This window comes from Triticum aestivum, chromosome 7D, assembly GCF_018294505.1.
Source record: "Triticum aestivum cultivar Chinese Spring chromosome 7D, IWGSC CS RefSeq v2.1, whole genome shotgun sequence".
NCBI classification, from domain to species: Eukaryota; Viridiplantae; Streptophyta; class Magnoliopsida; order Poales; family Poaceae; genus Triticum; species Triticum aestivum.
Window position 1 is genome coordinate 549,491,041 of NC_057814.1, and position 21,071 is coordinate 549,512,111.

General features: G+C 50.2%; 1 protein-coding gene across 1 annotated transcript; it reads right to left on the reverse strand.

Annotated features, from left to right (window-relative positions):
* Positions 1 to 6,325: 6,325 nt before the first annotated feature.
* Positions 6,326 to 7,597, reverse strand: LOC101669836 (ethylene-responsive transcription factor 3). The gene has a single exon (XM_044586081.1). It carries the CDS (start codon positions 7,284 to 7,286, stop codon positions 6,687 to 6,689), a length of 600 nt encoding a protein of 199 aa, XP_044442016.1. The 5' UTR covers positions 7,287 to 7,597; the 3' UTR covers positions 6,326 to 6,686.
* Between the last annotated feature and the right edge of the window lie 13,474 nt (positions 7,598 to 21,071).

Here is a 21,071-nt window from a genome sequence, read left to right on the forward strand (position 1 = left end):
CCCCATTTTCAAGCTTAATGCTAGCAATAGAATTCCTCCTAAATCTCTTAGTGGCCATTGATGGAAAAATTTAGTATTGTCCTCACCAATCTTGATATTTCTGATGGTGCACCTTTGCTTCCAATAAATGAACTGTAGCCTGAGTACCTCTTCAAGATGCAACTTGATGATCTTCGTGAAATTAAACTCAGGTCTATATAAGGGTCTTTGTTCTTTCAGAGCATCAAAAGTAAATATAGTTCTGTTATGTTCAGCAATAATTGCCTTCACTTTGGACATATTAGTGTGCCATCTCTTCAAAACATATCTCATATTTTTAAATTTAGCAGAAATAGTACCAGCAGAAGTATTTTTCTTAGTGTGCACATTCGAAGCAGAAGAGACACACTCTAAGAACCCAGGTAATCTAGCCCAATAGTTCTCAAATATGAAAATTTTGGCCTTGGGTATTGCAGTCCCTATGGAAGCCACACAAGGTGTGTGATCAGAAGCAATTTTAGCCAAAGGGAAAACCATAGTATTAGGGTAAGCTGATGTCCAAGCAGTGGTTGTCAAGAACCAATCAATTTGCTCCAAAAGAGGTTGCTCCTGCATGTTTGACCACGTATACTGTTGACCTTTGATGGGCAGCTCAATTAGGCCCAAGTGACCAATCATCTCATTGAATAGCATAATATCATTTATATTACCACCAGGGAGATTTTTGTTGTCAATATATCTCATGAAATTAAAATCCCCCAGAAGGAGCCAGAGATCATCGGTGGGGATAACCAAATCATATAACAACTGAACAAAACCATCTCTCGGTGGTCCACGACACGGCCCATAAACATTAACCGAAGTCCACTAATCAGAATTGAAGACAGATGTGAAGTTGACCATGATGCCAAAATCTTTCATTTATGCCAAAGAACCACAAAGATGGGAGGAGTTCCATGCCATGAGGATCCCTCCAGAAGCACCATCCGAGGGAACATAAACGAAGTAGTCAAACCTACGCGGACAGAACTTTCTAAGCAATCGTTGATCAATATAAGATAGCTTAGTTTCCTGAAGGCAAACCGTAGAGCAGGCAGATTCATCAATTTTTTCACGAACAGCGCGTATCAGTAAATTATAGATACATTGAAGATGTATCAGTAAGAGGGATAACGGCAGCAGCAGCAGCAGGGGATGATGAAGGCCTCAAGGACGCCGACTACTACCCCAATTCCGAGGAGGATAGAATCCTTGGCCCCGATGAATTTGACGTTTTTTAGGAGCCCCTTGAGCCACCTTAGCTCGAGACCTACCGAAAGTGATTGGCCAGTACAACCAAGAGCATCAAGTAGAAGACCCAACAGCTGAAGTCCGAGCAGGACCAGTTGAATGATAGATGGGTCGAACTCCTCAAGGTCGAGTAGGATCTTGAGAGCAAGCTTGTGAAGAACGGGGCCAACAAATTCTACCCTAGGAGAAATTTACTCCTAGAGTTAGACGAGGAGGTAGACGGCAGCGTGCTATCAAAGCACGGTTGGGCTGAGAAACGTGACCGCCCTCCTCAGGGCCGAGATGGCCAACTGGCGGATACAAGGACCCTCCCAAAGTCTTTCAACTCCGTGCAGGAATAAACCCACCACAACCGCCTCATAAAAATGACTTACGAGGCAATCTGCAAGCCGCTCCATCATGGTAGATTTATAAATCCAGAGAGCGGCCACCTGCTGGACAGGAAGGGTACCTTGCTTGTCTAGCCAAGAATGGTGACCTGCGTGATTATACACGCAATCGAACCTTGAAAACATCCAATGTTTGTCATTGTAGCTAGCGTCCGAGGAGCTGCCCATCCTCTGTGCTTCACCTACGAGGTTATAGAACACGAGTTCCTGAAAAGGTTTAAACCCATCAACATCGAACAACGCGACGGAACCACAGACCTCGCTGTGTGGATTGAGGATTTCCTCATGCATTATGACATGGCCTGTGGTGATGAGCTTCACGCCATCAAATATTTACCCTTGAAACTCAAGGGATCAGCTCGGCATTGGCTTAACAGTCTGCCCGAGAACTCGATCGGCAGCTGGGAGGAGCTCGAGGATGCATTCCGAGCAAATTTTCAGGGCACTTATGTCCGGCCCTCGGACGCTGATGACCTTGGTCATATCATACAGAAGTCGAGGGAGTCAGCTAGCAAATTTTGGAATCGGTTCTCGGTGAAGAAAAGACAAATAGTGGACTTACCGGTTGTCGAGGCGATTGTTGCCTTTAAGCATAATATCCGCGATGAATTGCTCGCTAGAGAGCTCGGACAGGAAAAGCCTCGGACAATGGCCGTGGTGACACATTTACCTGATTCTGCGTAGGAGAGGACACCTAGTTAGTTGAAGAGCACCCGTCATGGCGATCCAGGCAACTCTGAAGTGCGCGATGGGAACGAAAATCCTCGATGGAATAAGAATAATAAGCGCTGCAATAGTGGGAGCAGCATCGACGCTGAGGACGCCACGGTCAATGCCGGCTTCAGTAGCCAGCATGGTGGCAACAAAAGGAAACCCTTTCAAGGGAATAGGGACGGTCCATCAACCTTGGACAAAATCCTTGATAAACAATGCGCCATTCACGGCACGCCCGATAAGCCCGCTACCCATAGCAACCAGAATTGCTGGGTTATCAAGCAAGCGACAAGATAGCGGCCGAGAACCAAGGAAAGGGCCAGTCTCGTCAATGACGTCGACCAGCCGGAGGCCAGTAATGATGGCCAAAAAAATCCCTCTCGAGCTCAAAGATGTGAATATGATATACGTCACCCACATAACCAAATAGGATAGGAAGCGCGCACTCCGTGAAGTGTACGCCGTGGAGCCAGCCGCGCCAAAATATAACCCATGGTCGAAATCCCGATCATATTCGACCGAAGAGACCACCCGACAAACATCTGTCATGGAGGCACGGCCGCGTTGGTACTCGATTCCATAGTGGACGGTTTTCATCTGACCCGAGTCCTTATGGATGGCGATAGCAGCCTCAACCTGATATATGCAGACACAGTCAAGAAAATGAATATCAACCCAACACGGGTCAAACCCAGTAGTACTACCTTTAAGGGTATCATACCGGGAATTGAAGCACATTGCTCGGGGAGGGGGGTGATCTTAAACGTAGTTTTTGGCACACCCAAAAAAATTCGGAGCGAGGAATTAATCTTCAATATTGTCCCCTTCCGGAGTGGTTATCACGCCGTCCTCAGACAAATCGCCTTCGCGCGATTACACCATGTCCCGCATTATGCTTATGTAAAGCTGAAGATGTCGGGGCCCAATGGTGTCATCACAATCAATGGCAACACGAAACACACTCTCTGAACAGAAGAGCAGACCGTGGCCTTCGCGACCGAGGTGCAAGCCGCTGAGGAGGCATCAAAGGCTCGGGCTGCATCAAACAGCCACGATCATATGAAGTGCCCAAAGGGCATGAACAATTCCTCGGGGCAAGCATTTGGTGGCCCTAAATAGGGATACACGCTCCACTTCCCCCGTTACATGATCGAGGCCAACGTTCCTCAGATACATAACTTCGTGTTGAAAATTCCATGGGGGAAGTGAAGCACAAAACACCGGAGATGCCTCATCGGATAAACCGATGCATATCTCGATATCCTCAGAACGAAGCATTAAGCTCACTATTCCAAACTTATGGGCAACAAAGTCAATATGTATGCCTATGATTCTCCCATGCCGTAAGGGCACGAGCTCTAAGTATAGTCAATAACGGTGTCCTGGATTAGGGTGTGCTCACCACGTCAGCCTGCCGTTCATGGGCCGGGCAGAGGACCCACTGACTATTGAAGAGTGGGTCATGCATGCCACGGTCCTCGGCGTACTCAAGATGGAATCCTCTGAAGACTTGGCGTATACTTCAAGGCATATTTAAATGATCAACATGTTTGTCCCTAGTTGTAACTGACATACTTGTAACCCTAAATACCCCCGGTGGCTATATAAGCCGAGGGGTTTTAGTCCGTAGGGGCAAATTAGATACAATCATATGACCTCGAGGTAGATCATCCTGTACTTTGTACTCCATCCACAAAATATAAACACGAGCATGACTAGAGTATTACCTCCTCGAGAGGGCTCGAACCTGGGTAACATTATGTCATTTTCTCTCGTGTTACCATCTAGCCAAGACCACCAGCTCGGGACCCCCTATTCGAGATCCGCCGGTTTTAGCACCGGTAGAGGGTACTTGACTGTGAAGGGATTCTTAGGTGGACAACGACATCGTCCAAGGCACGTGGGTAGGGTCAGCGGACGTCCGAGGATGCCTAGGCAGCAGTCGGAGGTACAACGGCGACGGCGGATGAGGGTGCGGATGAAAGGAAGGGGAGGCACGGCTGGAGTACGAGAAAAGGGGACCGGGAGGGGGATTTGAGTAGGCCGGGGGTGTCGAAGTCCTACGTGCCTGGTGTCCGGACGCCCGCAACAACACCCCCCCCCCCCCCCCCCCCAGCTTGCTTCCGGTTTGCAGGAAAGCGGACTTCCGGACCGACCGAGTACTGCGTTCGATGGCAAAACACGTCCGAATAGCTCTGTCCGGACGGATGCATGCGATTTGAGGGTCGGCGTTGAAGATGCCCTCAAAGACCATGAATAACAATTTTAAAAACTCTCATTTACATGCTGATTTCCGAACGACCGAAACTCCGGTTACTTGATAGCAAAGGTACAGTAAGCTATTCCAAGAGTAAGTTGAAAAAAAAGTTATTCCAAGATTTCTGAAATTTCCATATACTTTGTTTCATGCATTCAGGCATACTCTTTTTGTTAAATACCCAAATATAATATGTTTATATAGGCTAAATACGTTGCAAAGAGGAAATTGCCCTTTTTCAGTTTCATCTGACAGCTTTGGCCTTTTGGAGTTCAGAGCAGGGAATCCTTCCAACGAAACTTTTTGTTTTGCCAGTTGCCACTGTATTCATTCGTACGTTAGAGGCAAACCGGTTCTTTCCTAATCGAGAGAGTGGAACGGTCGAGAGAGCTCCTGCCAACCGCCAGGAATAGATCCAGCAGAGGATTCTTGTTAGCCAGTCAAGTCAAGGTAAAAGTTAGCAGAATCTACTTGTCCAAAAACATGTCAAACAAAGAACAAAGGTTAGAATCCTAACGCAGTGTATACCCTGTGATTCAGCTGTTCAACTGAAAAGCCTGCAGGGCCTGCACCAACAAGGGCGCTAGGGGTTCTCCCACACTACTAATTCTGGCTTTTCAAGGACCAGCAGAAAGGTCAAGAACACAGCATAAACAAATGAAGTCCAAGTCAATGCATCGGTATATGCAAACCCTGGTTTACCCTTTCTTGGGCCTGTCAACACGGGAAGAAATTTCCAACTACTACAAGTCAACAATGTTTTATCTCCAATTGGAGTTTTCTGTATGCCTGTATGTTTCCAAGCAGGGTATGGACATGGCCGATTGTCCCAATCCTGGAGAAGAAACTACACAAGTGTAGCGAATTAATGATACCAAAAAGCAACAGTTGCATCCACCTTACAGTGCAATCAGCTAGGACACCCCAATTTCACTTCAACCTCCTGCTTTGAAGTGCACAAATCACATCATGAGGAACAAGCACAATGAGGAGAAGGAGAAATATACATGTATTTGTGCATATGAGAATGGTGTGGTCAAGCACAAGGATGAGCACAACACGTCTGTGGCGCCTCCGAATGTGACAGCCAAAACTGTATGCGCTTGCAAAGTTGCAAGTCTGCACTAGACAGAAGGGTCTACATTCCCATCCCCGTTATTCAAAGGATATTGCTTCAAGCCTACAAAATGTGATCCAGTGAAGCAATGGCTCTTATACACGAGTGCTTCGAAGGAACAGCAAAACGCAAAACCATTGATACAACATCGGTAGCCTTTTCTCTAAAATAACACCGGTAGCTTGAAAGAAGAAACGCTGCAAAAATCAACATTTCGGTTAGAACTTTCAGATTATGCTATCCATCAAACTTGCAATGCAATGCACACATACCCTTTAACAATTCAGGAACCTGTGACCATGCTATGTATTCTTCGTTTAGGTTAGATACACAAACTTAGATGAGACAGCAGTAACAAGTAGCAGCTGCATCACCATGTATAGAACTGATCTCTAATTCATAGTATACAACTTATTGAGACATCGGATAATGAAATTTTGCATTTCAGCATTTGTGCATCTTAAAACTTTGAGATAACACAATTCATGATGCTTGCTACATATGATGGTCTGCATTTCAGCACTTGCAATAGCCATACAGATTTGAAATGGTGAAGCGGTGGCAACCACCGGCAGCATGTGTGTCAAATACTTTCTCTTCATTCCTTCGATTACCCTTTTCCAATTAATGAAACAACAACAGCAGCAAATTACTCCCGAAATACCACAGAGAAAGATAAGGAAAAGCTCAGATTTCCTTGCTCACAGCTTACATGACTGAATTATTCACATATCGAATCAAAGTGGTAAGAAGAAAAAAAAGAAGAAGGAAAAAAAGTAAGAAAAAAAGTGGCAAGAATTATCCATTTCTAGCAAAGAGAGAACACCACAAGATCATCGGAAGACGGACCAGAGCAGAGCGGAGCGGGGGCAAGCGCTTTTCTCGTTCCTTTCCCCAGTTCCCCCTCCCACGAATCCTTGCTATTCTCGTCGCCGTCGAGCTAGAGGCGGAGCAGCGTGTCGTAGCGGCAGGTCATCTGATCGGCCTCGGCGGCCGCGGCGTCAAGGGCCCCGTCCTGCGGGGGCGGCATGTTCAGATCGAAGGGCAGCGGGGAGCGGGAGGCGGCCGCGTCGTCCCCATCCTCGCAGAGGAGGACGGAGGACGAGGAGCCGCAGTAGCTGCGGCAGTCCTCCTCCCCCTCCTCGGCCGTGCCAGCTCGGGCGGCGCTGCGGGCCCTGGCGGGGGCGCGGGGCCCGCCGCCGCTCCAGGACTCGACGGTGCTGCTGTGGCTGGACGTGACGGTCGCGGCGGCGGCCGCCGCGGGGGGAGGGGGAGGCCGCGGCGGCGGCTGCGTGGCGGAGGAAGGCGGGAAGTTGGTGCGGGCGGTGGGCCCGCGGAGGGATCGGGCGGCGGAGTCGTAGGCGCGGGCGGCGTCCTCGGCGCAGTCGAAGGTGCCGAGCCAGATCGGCGTCTTCTTGGCCGGGTCCCGGATCTCGGCGGCGTAGCGGCCCGAGGGGCGCTTCCGCACGCCGCGGTACCGGATCTCCGGCGACTGCTGCGACGGCTGCGGCTGGGGCTGCGGCGGCCTCGCCTTGCGCATCGCGGCCGGCCTAGGGTTTGGTCACAGTGGCGTGCGTGCTTCTTTCCCTTCTTCCCCTTGGTGGTCTTTTGTTTGGGCTCCCTCGGCCCCCTGGCCTGCCTCTGCCTCTGCCTGGGTGGGGAAGCGGAAGGGGGAGGGAGGGGATGGACGCCTGCTTTGGTTTCTCCTCCTCCTCACGCGCGCCCCGGCTCGGCTCGGCTGCCCGGTGCTGTGCAGCGCTGCTGGTCTGGTGGTGGTCGCTACGCCTACGCTACTCGCTGGAGTACGTGCGACTGCTACCGATCCGGCTCTGTTCCACCACTACGATTGCGGTCTGGTCTGGTTTGGTTGGGTCTGGGTGGCGTGCCTTTTTCTTTCTATTAAAATCCGGGCGACGCCTGGATTTGGGGTCGGCGTCCCTTCCTGCCCCTGTTTCTTTCTGCTTGGGCGCGTCGCGTTGCTCTAATTTCTACGGCACACAGGCAGCCGGCTGGATACGACCAGCCCGTCCCGTCCCCGGGGTATATTCGGGGTTAGTGGAGAGTAATTTTGGGGCGGCACGCTTAGGCGGCGATATTCTGGTGGATCGCTTGTAGAGACCCGAGCGCATTGCGTGTGTTCTGCCCTGACAAGCAACTACTGCGTAGCAGTGATTTGGGGTTAAGAAACAACGGTTAATTTCGGCGAACTTAATTTTCCAAAAAAAAAAATCGGCAGACTTGCTTTGTGTAATTCTATTCAAATTTTCAATAGCACCCCGTTTGGTTGCTTCACGCGTTTGGATGATAGTATGCGGGTATGGAATTTCATGAATTGGAATTGCATCTTCACGGCAACGGTAGGGATGATTCTCCGACAACATGATGGTTCAGTTATTCTTGCAGCATATCGGTTTATTTTCAACTGTAACAAAGCACTCGATGCGGAGATACGTGCAATTATGCAAGGAATGACGCTTGCTATACAACATTCCAGTCTTTCAGTCATTGTCCAATCTGACTCAAGTGAGGCTTTATCCTATCTATCAGGGGACAGACTAGTTCGTTCGGTGTATGGTCATCTTGTGGCTGAAATTAAGGAGTTGATGTGTGTCAAGGAGTTTATTCCCCAGAAGTTGACTAGGGATCAGGATAGAGTTGCCAATCGTCTGAAAAATTACAGTCGTATCTAGTGTACCACGGCTGCGTGGATGCATCTGGGACCGCCGTGTATTGAGAATCTTTTGACTCTCGACTGTAACTCTCTCAATTTGGAATAAAACTCTTTTCGCCGCGCAAAAAAAAATGTCGGGGGCTAGGACAGTTGGACGGTAGGAGATTTGAATTTTAACTAAAAGCTCAAAATCGACGAGTTATGTCGGATATCAGGGAAAACTCGTCTCTGTTATCGAGTCTACCATGCATATGCGTGTTTGAAGTATGTATTTCCCTCTTGCAAGGCGACTAGGGCAAAGCCTTCCTTCCATCGATCTTTGCCCGCGAGCTCGTGGATCCCCTATGTCGGTGTCAAAACTGGCAGACCTCAGGGTAGGGGCCCGAGATGTGGATCTCGGATAGGTGGTAACAGGAATGAAGGAGAGGATGTTTACCCAGGTTCGGGCCCTCTCTATGAAGGTAAAACCCTACATCCTGCTCTTGTTTATATTGATGACGATGTATCAAGTACAAGCTTGATCTACCTCAAAATCGTAAGTTGTGTTCTAATCCTAGGGCTAGGTGAATGTAATTGTGGTTGGGCCCCCTCTACAGGCTAAATCCTCTAGCTTATATATACGCCAGGTAGGGCATCTAGGGTTACATAGTCGGTATCCAGAGATGCATTGAGGTGGTAGGAGATGTCATGGAGTATACACCAAGTCTTCGGTAGATGCAGTCTTGATCACATCCAAGCGTATAGCTTCTGGAGTCCACTTGAATGAGGGCCTACGGGCCCATCCCGAGGACTATGAGCCGACCAGGTTAGCACCCCCTAATCCAGGACACCATGAGTAGCCCATGAACTGGTCTTCCACGTCGAGGACGACATTTCCTGAACTTCGGCTCCGGAGTCATTGGCTCGACGGGCGAGTTCCTGTTTTATATCTTTTTGCTCGGCCTTGAAGTCTTTGGTTTTATTGGGATTCGGCCCACTACCCATGGCTTCCAATCCCTGACCTCGAACACCGCGCCTTCTGGGTTATCGAGTCACTTTATGGCGAGACGTCTGTCGGTGTCAAAACCGACCGATCTCGGGTAGGGGGTCCCGAACTGTGCGTTTGAGGATCGAAGGTAACAGGAGACAAAGGGGACACGATGTATACCTAGGTTCAGGCCCTCTTAATGGAGGTAAAACCCTACTTCCTGCTTGATTGACTTTGATGAGTATGGGGGTTACAAGAGTTGATCTACCTCGAGATCGTGATGGCTAAACCCTAGATGTCTAGCCTACATGAATTCTGATAGCCTCTACGGACTAAACCCTTCGGTTTATATAGACACCGGAGGGGCCTAGGGTTGTACAGAGTCGGTTTACAGAAGAAGGAAACTACACATCCGGACGCCAATCTTGCCATCGACGCAAAGGAGAGTCCTATGCGAACACGAGGGAAGGCCTTCTGCCTTGTATCTTCAGGGCCCATCAGTCCAGCCCATAACACACAACCCGGACACCCGAGGACCCCTTAATCCAGGACTCCCTCAGTAGCCCCTGAACCAGTCTTCAATGACGATGTGTTCGGCGCGCAGATTGTCTTCGGCATTGCAAGGCGGGTTCCTCCTCCAAATACTTCAAAGCAATCTTCTGAATAAAAGAACTGTATCCGGCTCTGTATACCAGTCACAACCCTCAACCACGAAGGCAAAAATACTTAATAAAAATAAGGTCTGTCAACTGACAACTTTCTCGGCGAGACGTCACGTCTGGCCTCTTTATCATTTCGAACCGTTTTTTGGCCTCCCGCTTCGCGCTTCGAGGCGCAGCCTCTAATAGCACGTCTTGTCCAAGCAGAGATCATGTCCACTTATTGCGGGATTCTCATCAATATGGGTTTGGGTAATCCAACCGTGCCATTCGCACGACCCCTTGGGAACAAGCGAGTTTTAAGGCTTGAGGGGGGGGGGGCGCTTGATATTCACGGCTTATATAAGCGGATAAAGATCCCTTCTTTCATCCCCACACCTTCTTCCCTCTGCCTTCCCAATCTCAAGCTCCAGCGCCCAAGCTTCGACCTTTCCCACCGCCACCAACATCTCCGGCCATGTTCGGATCTGGCTCGAAGGGCAAGTGGGAGGCCTCCTTCGTCACGGAGAAGGACATGAAGGATCTCCGGGAGGCGGGGTACCTGTCTGCAGATATCGTGCACAGGCTCCCTGCCAAGGAGCAAGTCATTTACCACCCCGGAGCCCGGCGAGAGGGTGGTGTTCATCCCTCACTTCCTCCGTGGACTAGGGTTTCCCCTCCACCCCTTTTTCTGTGGCCTCATGTTCTATTACGGGCTAGACCTCCATGATCTAGCCCCAAATTCTTTCCTCCACATCTCGGCGTTTATCGTCGTGTGCGAGGCGCTACTCCGCATTCCCCCGCACTTCGGCATCTGGCTAAATGTCTTCAATGTGAAGCCGAAGGTGGTCGACGGGCAGCATGCGGACTGCGGCGACGCCATGGTGAGCAAACTCCCCAACACCACCTGGCCTAAAGGGGATTTCGTGGAGACCATCAAGGTGTGGCAACAGGAGTGGTTCTACATCACCGAACCCCGCGGCGCCAGATGGGTGGCCACTCCTAAGTTTAGTTCAGATCTGGGCCCCCTATGCGGCTTGCGCCGTGGACCAACAAGGGTCTGGACTGGGGGTCGACCGACGAAGTGATGATGCTGCAAAAGCGCATCAAAAATATGATAAGCAAGAAAACCAGTCTCACTAACATGATTTAGGTGATGCTCTTCCGCCGGATCCTCCCGTGCCAACGCCGGCCTTTCCATATGTGGGAGTTCAATCCGGAAGGTCCCCGGACCCTGCAGCGCTTCTTCGGCACAACGCACGAAGAGATCTGGAAGCTGCTCTTCAAGGCCCAGAAGATGTGGCCGAAGAAGACCGAAGACATCGGCCTTGCAGCGTGAATTCGGCCACTCTAGTAACTATTTTATTTCTGAACATAATTTCGGTTCTTTAAATCAAAGGGTATACTAAGATTTCCATTCCTCATTCAGGGCTGGACAGCGAAGGCGGAGCGGATAAAGTGTCCGGCTCCGCTACCTAAAGACCCAGCCACTCCTCTGCTAACAAGGATGCTAGTCCCGGCGCCGTATCAGGCGCCAGAGAAGAAGGCCAAGAAGAAGAGCAAGGAGGCCAAGGGTGGCCTCCGCCGTAAAGGTACTTCGGACGCAGTGTCCGGAGAGACCGAAGCCCTCTCTTTCCACGAGGGAGATGAAGATGAAGAGGAGGAGGAGGCCGAAAGCAATTCTCCCCTTAAGGGGAGGAAAAAGAAGAGAGCGGCCTGGCAGACCCGGAGGAGGGGGTGTCCAAGAGGGAGAAGATAACCCTCTCGGACGGTTCGGACACGGATGCTGAACATACCCCCAAGAGGCGCCCTAGGGAAAAGCCCCTGGCCACATCGTAAGTATCAAAGGATACTTTACAGATATCCGGTCTTTTATGATTGTAGTATAACATATTATGTTATGTGTTTCAGTCCGGCCCGCGACCTCCCCCAACCATCGTCATCTGAGGAGAACTCGTTGGCGCCAGAGATGGTGGAGAGCGAAACGCCTCCGCGAGGCTCTCCGCCAACCACCATGGATCACACCGAGGTGTTGTCCCGAAGGGCCTCTCCGGGCCACGGAGAGGTGAGGGAGGCCGCCAAGACGGTGCCAGAGGGTGATGCCTCGGCTGCCGAAAACATGGGGGTGCAACTGTTAGGGAACGTAGTAATTTCAAAAAAATTCCTACGCACACGCAAGATCATGGTGATGCATAGCAACGAGAGGGGAGAGTGTTGTCTACGTACTCTCATAGACCGAAAGCGGAAGCGTTAGCACAACGCGGTTGATGTAGTCGTACGTCTTCACGATCCGACCGATGAAGTACCGAACGCACGGCACCTCCAAGTTCAGCACACGTTCAGCCCGATGACGTCCCTCGAACTCCGATCCAGCCGAGTGTTGAGGGAGAGTTTTGTCAGCACGACGGCGTGGTGACGATTGATGTTCTACCAACGCAGGGCTTCGCCTAAGCACCGCTATAGTATTATCAAGGTGGACTATGGTGGAGGGGGGCACCGCACACGGCTAAAAGATCAAACGATCAATTGTTGTATCTCTAGGGTGCCCCCCTGCCCCCGTATATAAAGGAGCAAGGGGGGAGGTGCGGCTGGCCAGGAGGGGCGCGTCAGGTGGAGTCCTACTCCCACCGGGAGTAGGACTCCCTCCCTTTTCCTAGTTGGATTAGGAGTGGAGGGGAAAGAGGTGGAGGAGAGGAAGGAAAGGGGGGCGCCGCCCCCCTCTCCTTGTCCTATTCAGACTAGGGGGAGGGGCGCGCGGCCCTGCCCTGGCCGCCTCTCCTCTTCTCCACTAAGGCCCACTATGGCCCATTAACCCCCGGGGGGTTCCGGTAACCCCTCGGTACTCCGGTAAAATCCCGATTTCACCCGGAACACTTCCGATATCCAAATATAGGCTTCCAATATATCAATCTTCATGTCTCGACCATTTTGAGAATCCTCGTCATGTCCGTGAACACATCCGGGACTCCGAACAACCTTCGGTACATCAAAACATATAAACTCATAATATAACTGTCATCGAAACGTTAAGCGTGCGGACCCTACGGGTTCGAGAACTATGTAGACATGACCGAGACACGTCTCCGGTCAATAACCAACAGCGGAACCTGGATGCTCATATTGGCTCCCACATATTCTACGAAGATCTTTATCGGTCAGACCGCATTACAACATACGTTGTTCCCTTTGTCATCGGTATGTTACTTGCCCGAGATTCGATCGTCGGTATCTCAATACCTAGTTCAATCTCGTTACCGGCAAGTCTCTTTACTCGTTCCGTAATACATCATCCCGCAACTAACTCATTAGTTGCAATGCTTGCAAGGCTTAAGTGATGTGCTTTACCGAGTGGGCCTAGAGATACCTCTCCGACAATCGGAGTGACAAATCCTAAACTCGAAATACGCCAACCCAACAAGTACCTTCGGAGACACCTGTAGAGCACCTTTATAATCACCCAGTTACGTTGTGACGTTTGGTAGCACACAAAGTGTTCCTCCGGTAAACGGGAGTTGCATAATCTCATAGTCATAGGAACATGTATAAGTCATGAAGAAAGCAATAGCAACATACTAAACGATCGACTGCTAAGCTAACGGAATGGGACAAGTCAATCACATCATTCTCCTAATGATGTGACCCCGTTAATCAAATGACAACCCATGCCAATGGCTAGGAAACTCAACCATCTTTAATTAACGAGCTAGTCAAGTAGAGGCATACTAGTGACACTCTGTTTGTCTATGTATTCACACAAGTATTACGTTTCCGGTTAATACAATTCTAGCATGAATAATAAACATTTATCATGATATAAGGAAATAAATAATAACTTTATTATTGCCTCTAGGGCATATTTCCTTCAGCAACCCCCATGGAGACCGACGGTGGGGCCTTGACCAGTCCGGCCCCCAGCCGAACACTATTCCGGAGACCCATATGGCTCCGGAATCAAGCGAGCAACCCCCTTCAAAGGAGGGGGAGCGCCAACTCCAGCGGCGACCTCTGCTAATCCGGAGGCGCCAAACGCTTTGGTGGAGGCACTGCGACGTGCTTCCATTGTGGAGGAGCACCGCACCCTGATGGGTGTGGTGGTTGAGAAGGTTCAGTCCGCCAAGAGCGGGCTGAACGAAGCCTTCACCAGCCTGCTAACAGGCTTCGAGGTATGTGACGTAATATTCTTAGCCGCTTTTCATATGAAAAAATATGCCTGTATATAGATAGTAGCCCCTGAGACTGTGTTCATTTTGAAAGAAGACGAACAGAGGATCACATAGTATTCGGTAGATGTGACGGACTTGTCTATTTTTATAACAGGCTTCCCTATTGGCGGCAACTGCCCAGGCAGCTAAAGTTTCCGAACTCAAGCGAAAGCTGAAGCTGGCTGATGATCATATCGACCGCATTAACAAGCGGTTCGATGAGGCGCAAGGTATGTTTAAAAGAGCTCTTGTATGCCTGAAGTGGCATATAAATTCAGAGTTAAGCTCATGCATTGTGATGAATATGATGGCAGGTAGCGCGACCGAGGTAGAGACCCTCAAGAGCGCCCTTGCGCAAGCCAAGGACCAGGCGAAGGCGAGCAAAGCGACCGCTGACAAAGCGGCTGCGGATTTAAAGACCGAGCAGGTCGCCCGCCACAAGTTCGAGGAGAGGGTGACCGAGGTAGAGCAAGAGCTCAAGGACGCCGCCGGCAAGTGCAAGGCCTTGGAGGAGAAGAATACGGCCCAAGCGGACGATCTCGCCAAGGCCCTTTAGTAGGCCAAAGAAGCACGGAACGAAGCCCGGGGTGCTCGAGAGGAGATTCAGCAGGCCAAACAGATAGCGTCTGGTAAGCCCTTTCTCTTGCAGAGTATATTTGGGGGTCAGAGATATGCCTTGCTCGCTTGCCTATGGAGTTCTCCAGACGCCTTTGCGGATCTTTCGAGGAGTGCCACCGATGCCGCGCAATTCTTCAGGGCCCAGGAGGGGAGATCGACGGAGAAGCTCTTCTGGTCGCTCTTCCTGGCACCGGAACACCTCGTGCTTTTGAATAACCAGATGAAGCAACTTGCGGAGCTGCACAGGATGTCTGGCTTGGCCATGAAGGACGCCATAGTCCGGCTGTGGCCAACCGAACCCATTCCTAGCAGCTACTTCAGCCTGGTGAAGCGACTCGTCGACGTGCTGCCCCAGGTTGAAGCCGTGAAGCGCTCGGCGTGCATAGAGGGTGCGCGGATGGCCTTTGCCCGTGTCAAGATGCACTGGGCGAAGATGAAGGCCTCCGTCGTGGCGACCAAGGGCCTACCCAAGGGCAAGGACTACCGCAAGCTGGAGCGGTATTTTGATGACGTCCTGGAGGGTGCCCGGATAGTAGAGGGCCAATGCTCAAAGGATATCAGCTTTGACTGAATGTAATATATTTATCCAGACTACGTGTGAGGAACCAGGCCTTGTAATATATGTATGATTTTATCTGGAATTACTTACCTCCTGTGCGGCCGTATTTTGTTATTCTAAAAGTTTGCCAGTCGTCAGCTTCAGCCCCCACATAGATGCTACGGGGGTGTTCGGGATAACGCATGATCACACTTGACCCAACGTTTTGGTCCGTAAAGGAGGTGTTTGCGTAGCGAACCAGGCAATCAGACTATGCGGCTTTAGCACTTTCACTTAGACATAGGAGTTTGACGGTGGAACTAAGTACTAGCCCCCGGTGCGTATGCGGCTATCCGAACTGGGATTCCTCAGGCGCGTGACTGGGCGAAGGCCAGTCCTTCGTATGACATGGAAGAAATCGCAAGAGATTTATAAGAAGTCGCTGAATCAATGGCCAGCTCTCGCCGTATCATGACAGTCAGTTTTTGGCTTTTTCTACTGAGGTGCTTGACCGGACGAACCAAAAACACAATCGCAGTAGTTCTCCCTTTACTACCCTAGCTGAGCAAGCGGAACGTAATGTAGTAACCACAGGGGCCGGGCAACCCAACTATTGACCAAAGACATGATTCGGAGCTAATGCATATAATGCAATATTCGGGACACCGAAGTATACTCTGAAAGTGTTTGGACTTTTTTTGCATCTGAAAATATCTGTGGCCGAATGGAGCCCCTGGCATTTTAAGCCATACCGAAGTGTATATGCCAATCTAGCGCGAAGAGGGAATACAAATTATGAAATAAACCAATACCGAATAGGAGTTGGTAAAAACTATTTTCATTATAATCTGATTGATACGCCAAAACATGCTCTTTACAGATAATGCCATAAGCATTAGGGCTATTTTACATGCCGAGAATTTGTAAACAAGGGAAAGCTGTATACAGGTCCTAAAAAAGAGAAGGTAGTCTTGAAGATCCCTTGGACAACCTGCAGCATGTCTGCGTCGTTTTCGGCTTGGTGAAGATCCTTTGAGAGGAGCGATCGACAATCGTGTATATAGAAGGGGCCTGGGAAAGGGCCCTTGTGCAACCGTAACATGATTAGGTTTTAAAGAACCTGTAATATGAGAAAAAGGATCAAAGAAAAAAGGTTAAGGTCAGATAGGGTCAAGCCGCACTATAGACCTTGTCTGCAGTGTGCCTCCATCGTTGCCCAAGGTATTTCGAGTGTGTAATTATACACGCGCGGTACATATATGTGACGCCCGGATAATTAAGCTACAGTAACCCTCTGCTAATGATGCCACGCCACCTTGATTACTGTTGCTAATCTTGCGTTAGTTCGAAACCGATTCGAATTCAAATTCAAAATCAAGCAAACAATAAAAGTTTTCAAATATTAAAACTAAAATGTTCGGGGTGAACCAAATATTGCCTAGGAGATTATGGTGGAGAAACCACACCTTTATAAAATGTTTAAATACTATAAGATGAATAAAACAACACTAAAAACAATTATTTAAATACCTTTTGTAAAAAATAAAATGATAGACTAATTTATTTGAGGACTAGACTTTTTGTGACTACGGACTAAGTTGAAATACTAATTTAGATGCTACGTGTATATTTTACTAAAACTAAAATAATAGGAAACAAAAGTATAACAGAAGAAGTAAATTAAATAAAAACAAAAAAAGAAAAACAAAAGAAAAGGAGAAAACCCTCCCTGATGGGCCTTGGCCCAGCTGGCCACTCCCCGTCAGGCCAGTCCACCTCGCCCAGGCTGCCCTCCCTTATCCCCCACCCCGATCGAACCCTAGGGCAACCACCCCCTCACTTCCCCCATCGATCTAGATCGGGATCGGGATCATCCCCGTCACCCCGCAAGCCCCCCCGATCTGGATCGGGGCGCAACCCCGACCGTGCCCCGCCGATGTCGCCGTTGCCGCCCGTGGATCCCACGCCCCGCCGCCGAGCTTCGTCGCTGGATCCGCCGCCTCGCGTCCCCGTCCTCCTCCCCAACGACCTCCACCTCGTCATGTCGGACTACCTCAATCCCGCCACCCGTCGCCGGAACCTCCCCGCCGGCCTGCCTCCTCCTCATCGCCGGCCTGCTTCCCCTCCGGCGTCATCGTCCCCGTCACCCTCCTCGCGCCTCGTTGCCCCGACCCCTACTCCGCGCGGTGAGGCCCGGCCTCTCCCTCCTCTCTGTCTTCCTCAGTGCGCCACCATGCGCACACGCGCCCGCGCTTGGCTGCGCCCGCCCGTGCCCGGCGCCGCGCCCCTGCGGCTGCTGCTTCCGCAGCCCCGCCGCCTGCCCGCGCGCACACGTCCCCGCCGCCGCATCCGCCTACCTCCGCCGGCGGTGTGACACCCCAAAATTTTGACCTTGTTTTATTTATTAAAATGTTGCCAGGAAAATAAAACTTTTTCCATTTTGTCAAGATTTACCCTTTGTGATTTTGGATTTTTGCCTCTAGTGGAAAAACTTTCAAAAGGTATTGTTGGATTTGAATACTCTCTATGATAAAACAATTCTTTATCAGTGGATTAAAATTTCAAGATTTGTTTTCTCAGAGCCTTATTCTTTTAAAAATGATTTCTTTTGAATTTGGAGCCTGTTTTGCACTGCAACCATTTGACAAATGTATTTAAAATTTTCACCAAAATTTGGGGATGTCATGTGATGTTTCCACATCACTTTTATGCAAAAATACCTTTTGGCCATTGGAGATTTTGAGCTCTACACCAACTTTTCCAATCTGGTCCAGTAGGCACTTTTGCACTACAACCCATTTAAATATTTCTTTAAAAATTCTTCCAAGTGTTTGGAGAAGTCAGTGGATGCATACAATTCATCTTCATGCAAAAACCCAGTGATGTTCTTTGAAAAATTTGAGTAAATCAACCTCTTTTCATTCTGGTCCAATTTGGTGATTTGTACTGCAACCCTATTTTATTTTGCTCTAGTGCCCTGAGCCTTTTTCCTACTTGTAGCCCTCCCTTCAAAACCCTTAAGTCCAGGAGAGTGGACTCATTGGAGGTTTTGAAGTGCATGCAATAAACCTTTTTTCTCCGTGTCCAAAACTAAAGTTTTGCAAATCTTGCACTAACAAGTTTCTGGTTTTGCCCAAGTAATCTTGCCACCATCTTCTGCACCTAAAGAGACCCTGATCTGGAGACTTTGGCCACTCCAAGAGTTGCCTAAGTGCATTTGGCATTCTGTCGAGCACTTGGTGTGCACAGTCAGCTTGGGGCATGTTTTCCTAGTTTGCACTGTGAACTTGCTCCAATGACCCAGCAACCTTGTCCACTGAACTCCTAGTTGCCTCTATCCTAGTCCTGTTAATTGCCAGCCCCACCCTCGCGCTCTAGACCGCCCTGGCATTTCGTCGAGCAGGTTCCGTGCGTGCTCTGGGCGCGCCCAGAGCGCACGTTTTGCACGCGCGCGCACTGAGCCGCCGCGCCGCACTGCCGCACTCGACGCGACCCGTCCCTGGCCCCTGCTCCACCGCTGAACCGCACACTAGCTCGCCCCCTCTCCACGCCATCTCTGGCGCCCTGCAGCGCCGCTGGCAGAGCACTTGGCGGCACGCCGGCGTCTGCAGCGAACCTCTGACATGGACGGCGCCGCCCAAGCCACCCCAGCGCGCCAGCTGCCCCGTGAGCAGCCCGGTCTTATCCCGAAGCTCGTCGGCACGCGCTCGTCGCCACCACGTCGCCCTGCTGCTACAGCATGGCTGTAGCCGGCGATCTTATCCTCGGCCGCCGCGGTCCAACCTCGAGCGCCTATTTAAAGGGTCCCCGAACCCATTCAAGACCCCAGGCGACCTCAGACCCTCCCCGTAGAGCTTCCCTAGCAATGGATTGACCGGAGAAGACCGTCTTCACCAACTCCGGCCAGTTCGGCCGCCGCCGAACTCCAGTGAAATACGTCGCAACCAGCCACTCTCTCGCCCAACCAGCGCCACCAGTAGTTTCCCCTTGTCCTTGCGGAGCTGCCCAACTACCCAACCTCGATCGAAGACCACCGGAGCCCAAAAACCACTTCACCACCGTAGCCCCCTCCGCCGCGGAGCTCGCCGCCGGCGACTCCTTCCACCTCCGACGACCCAGCGACCACCTAGAGGACCACCCCAGTCTGGCCGTTCCATCCCCGCCCTCGGATGCCCGTGAGGCGCTGCCGTTCGTCGACGGCGATCGCCAGAGTCCCGCTCCCGTCGGGCAGAGAAGAGGAGGGAGAGGGAAGAACGGTCAAACCTGACCAGTGGGCCCTCTGGACCCACTGTCAGTGACCCGCGCGCCCGTCTCCTCTGATTAAGTGAAGACGCAGACGTCCTGAGTACGTTTCCTCTGCTGCGAAAGCGTATTCCCCTCGAAGCGTTTTCTTTTCTGGTTTTATTTAAAAACAGAGTTTTGACCAGACTTTGACCAGCTATAACTTCTAAAATAAAACTCCAAATGAGTTGATTCTTTTTCCTACCTCTCTCAAATTTCACCTAGTTTATTTTAAGATTTATTTCAAAAATATTTGAGACAACTTTTTGTACTGTGTTTGAAATATTTGTTATTTGGATATTTTGCAAAATAGGGATAATGGAGAGAAGAGAAAGCTTTCAAAAAGTGCATTCTTTGCATACTCTTGAAGGCAAGCATTTCTGAACTCTGTCATAATATTTTGTTGTGGTGTTTTGATACGATTACAACACCATTTGACTTGGAGTATGCGTTATCTTTATGTAACGATAAAGTCTCGTGCATGAGTACTTTTTGGAGATATTTTGTGGTCAGAAATGGATACGCTAGGGATTTGGATCATCCCCGTGAGCTCCTCATGCATACTGGAAGGAAGCCGGGAAAGTCGTGGTCTTGGGTAGACACGAGCTTGTCCCTAGTCCCTCGTCGAGACGAGTATGTCCGGTATGGCATGGTGAGGCTTGATGAGTGGTGATTTATTCCACTAATGGTAATATTGTTGGAGGATACTTGGACCACCTGAGTCGGTCGTAGGTCGAGTCTTGGTCAGTAGCTTCCCTATTTGTTGGTACCACCACTTGTCCCTGTCGCAGACGGGGTATGGTTCAGTAAGTTGTCAACCCCTTACCAAAGCACACACCGTACAGAGAGGCCATAGTGGAAGATACCGGAGGCCTCCGGTAGGCATGCCACTTGGTCCGGGGGCATGGGTGTTTCCGGTTGGGACCGAGAGGGGGGCACCCCTTAGAGCGCGCATATAGAAATTTGATCCCATGCTACGTCGAGGTTGTAGCCTCCCCACTTAGAGTTTTGCTTGGCAGGTGTCGTGGGTGATTCCAGACATCGGTGAGTTAAGCTGGTGTGTGCAGGTCAGGCGTGTTTTCAATTAAAAGGCCGTAGGTGGAATTAGTCCCGATGGACTGAGTAAATCCGTTACTCGTGGGAAAATAGTGCTCCCTCTGCAGAGGATATATCCTGCTGGATAGCCATGTTCTTGAGTAAGGACCACAGTCTGAGTTGAATCTAGTAACGGTATTCGGATGGAGAACGATTTAACTAGAACTTAGTAACGGTTTTCGGATGGAGACACGGCTAACTGGATCATAGTAACGGTATTCGGATGGTGAACGAATCAGCTAGAACCCAGTGACGGTCTTCGGATGGAGAAACGGCTGGACTAGATTTGTGTTTATGACATGTGACATCTGGGGA

Excerpts from the sequence above, each read along its gene's own strand:
- LOC101669836 (XM_044586081.1), bottom strand. The coding sequence starts at position 7,286 with ATGCGCAAGGCGAGGCCGCCGCAGCCCCAGCCGCAGCCGTCGCAGCAG.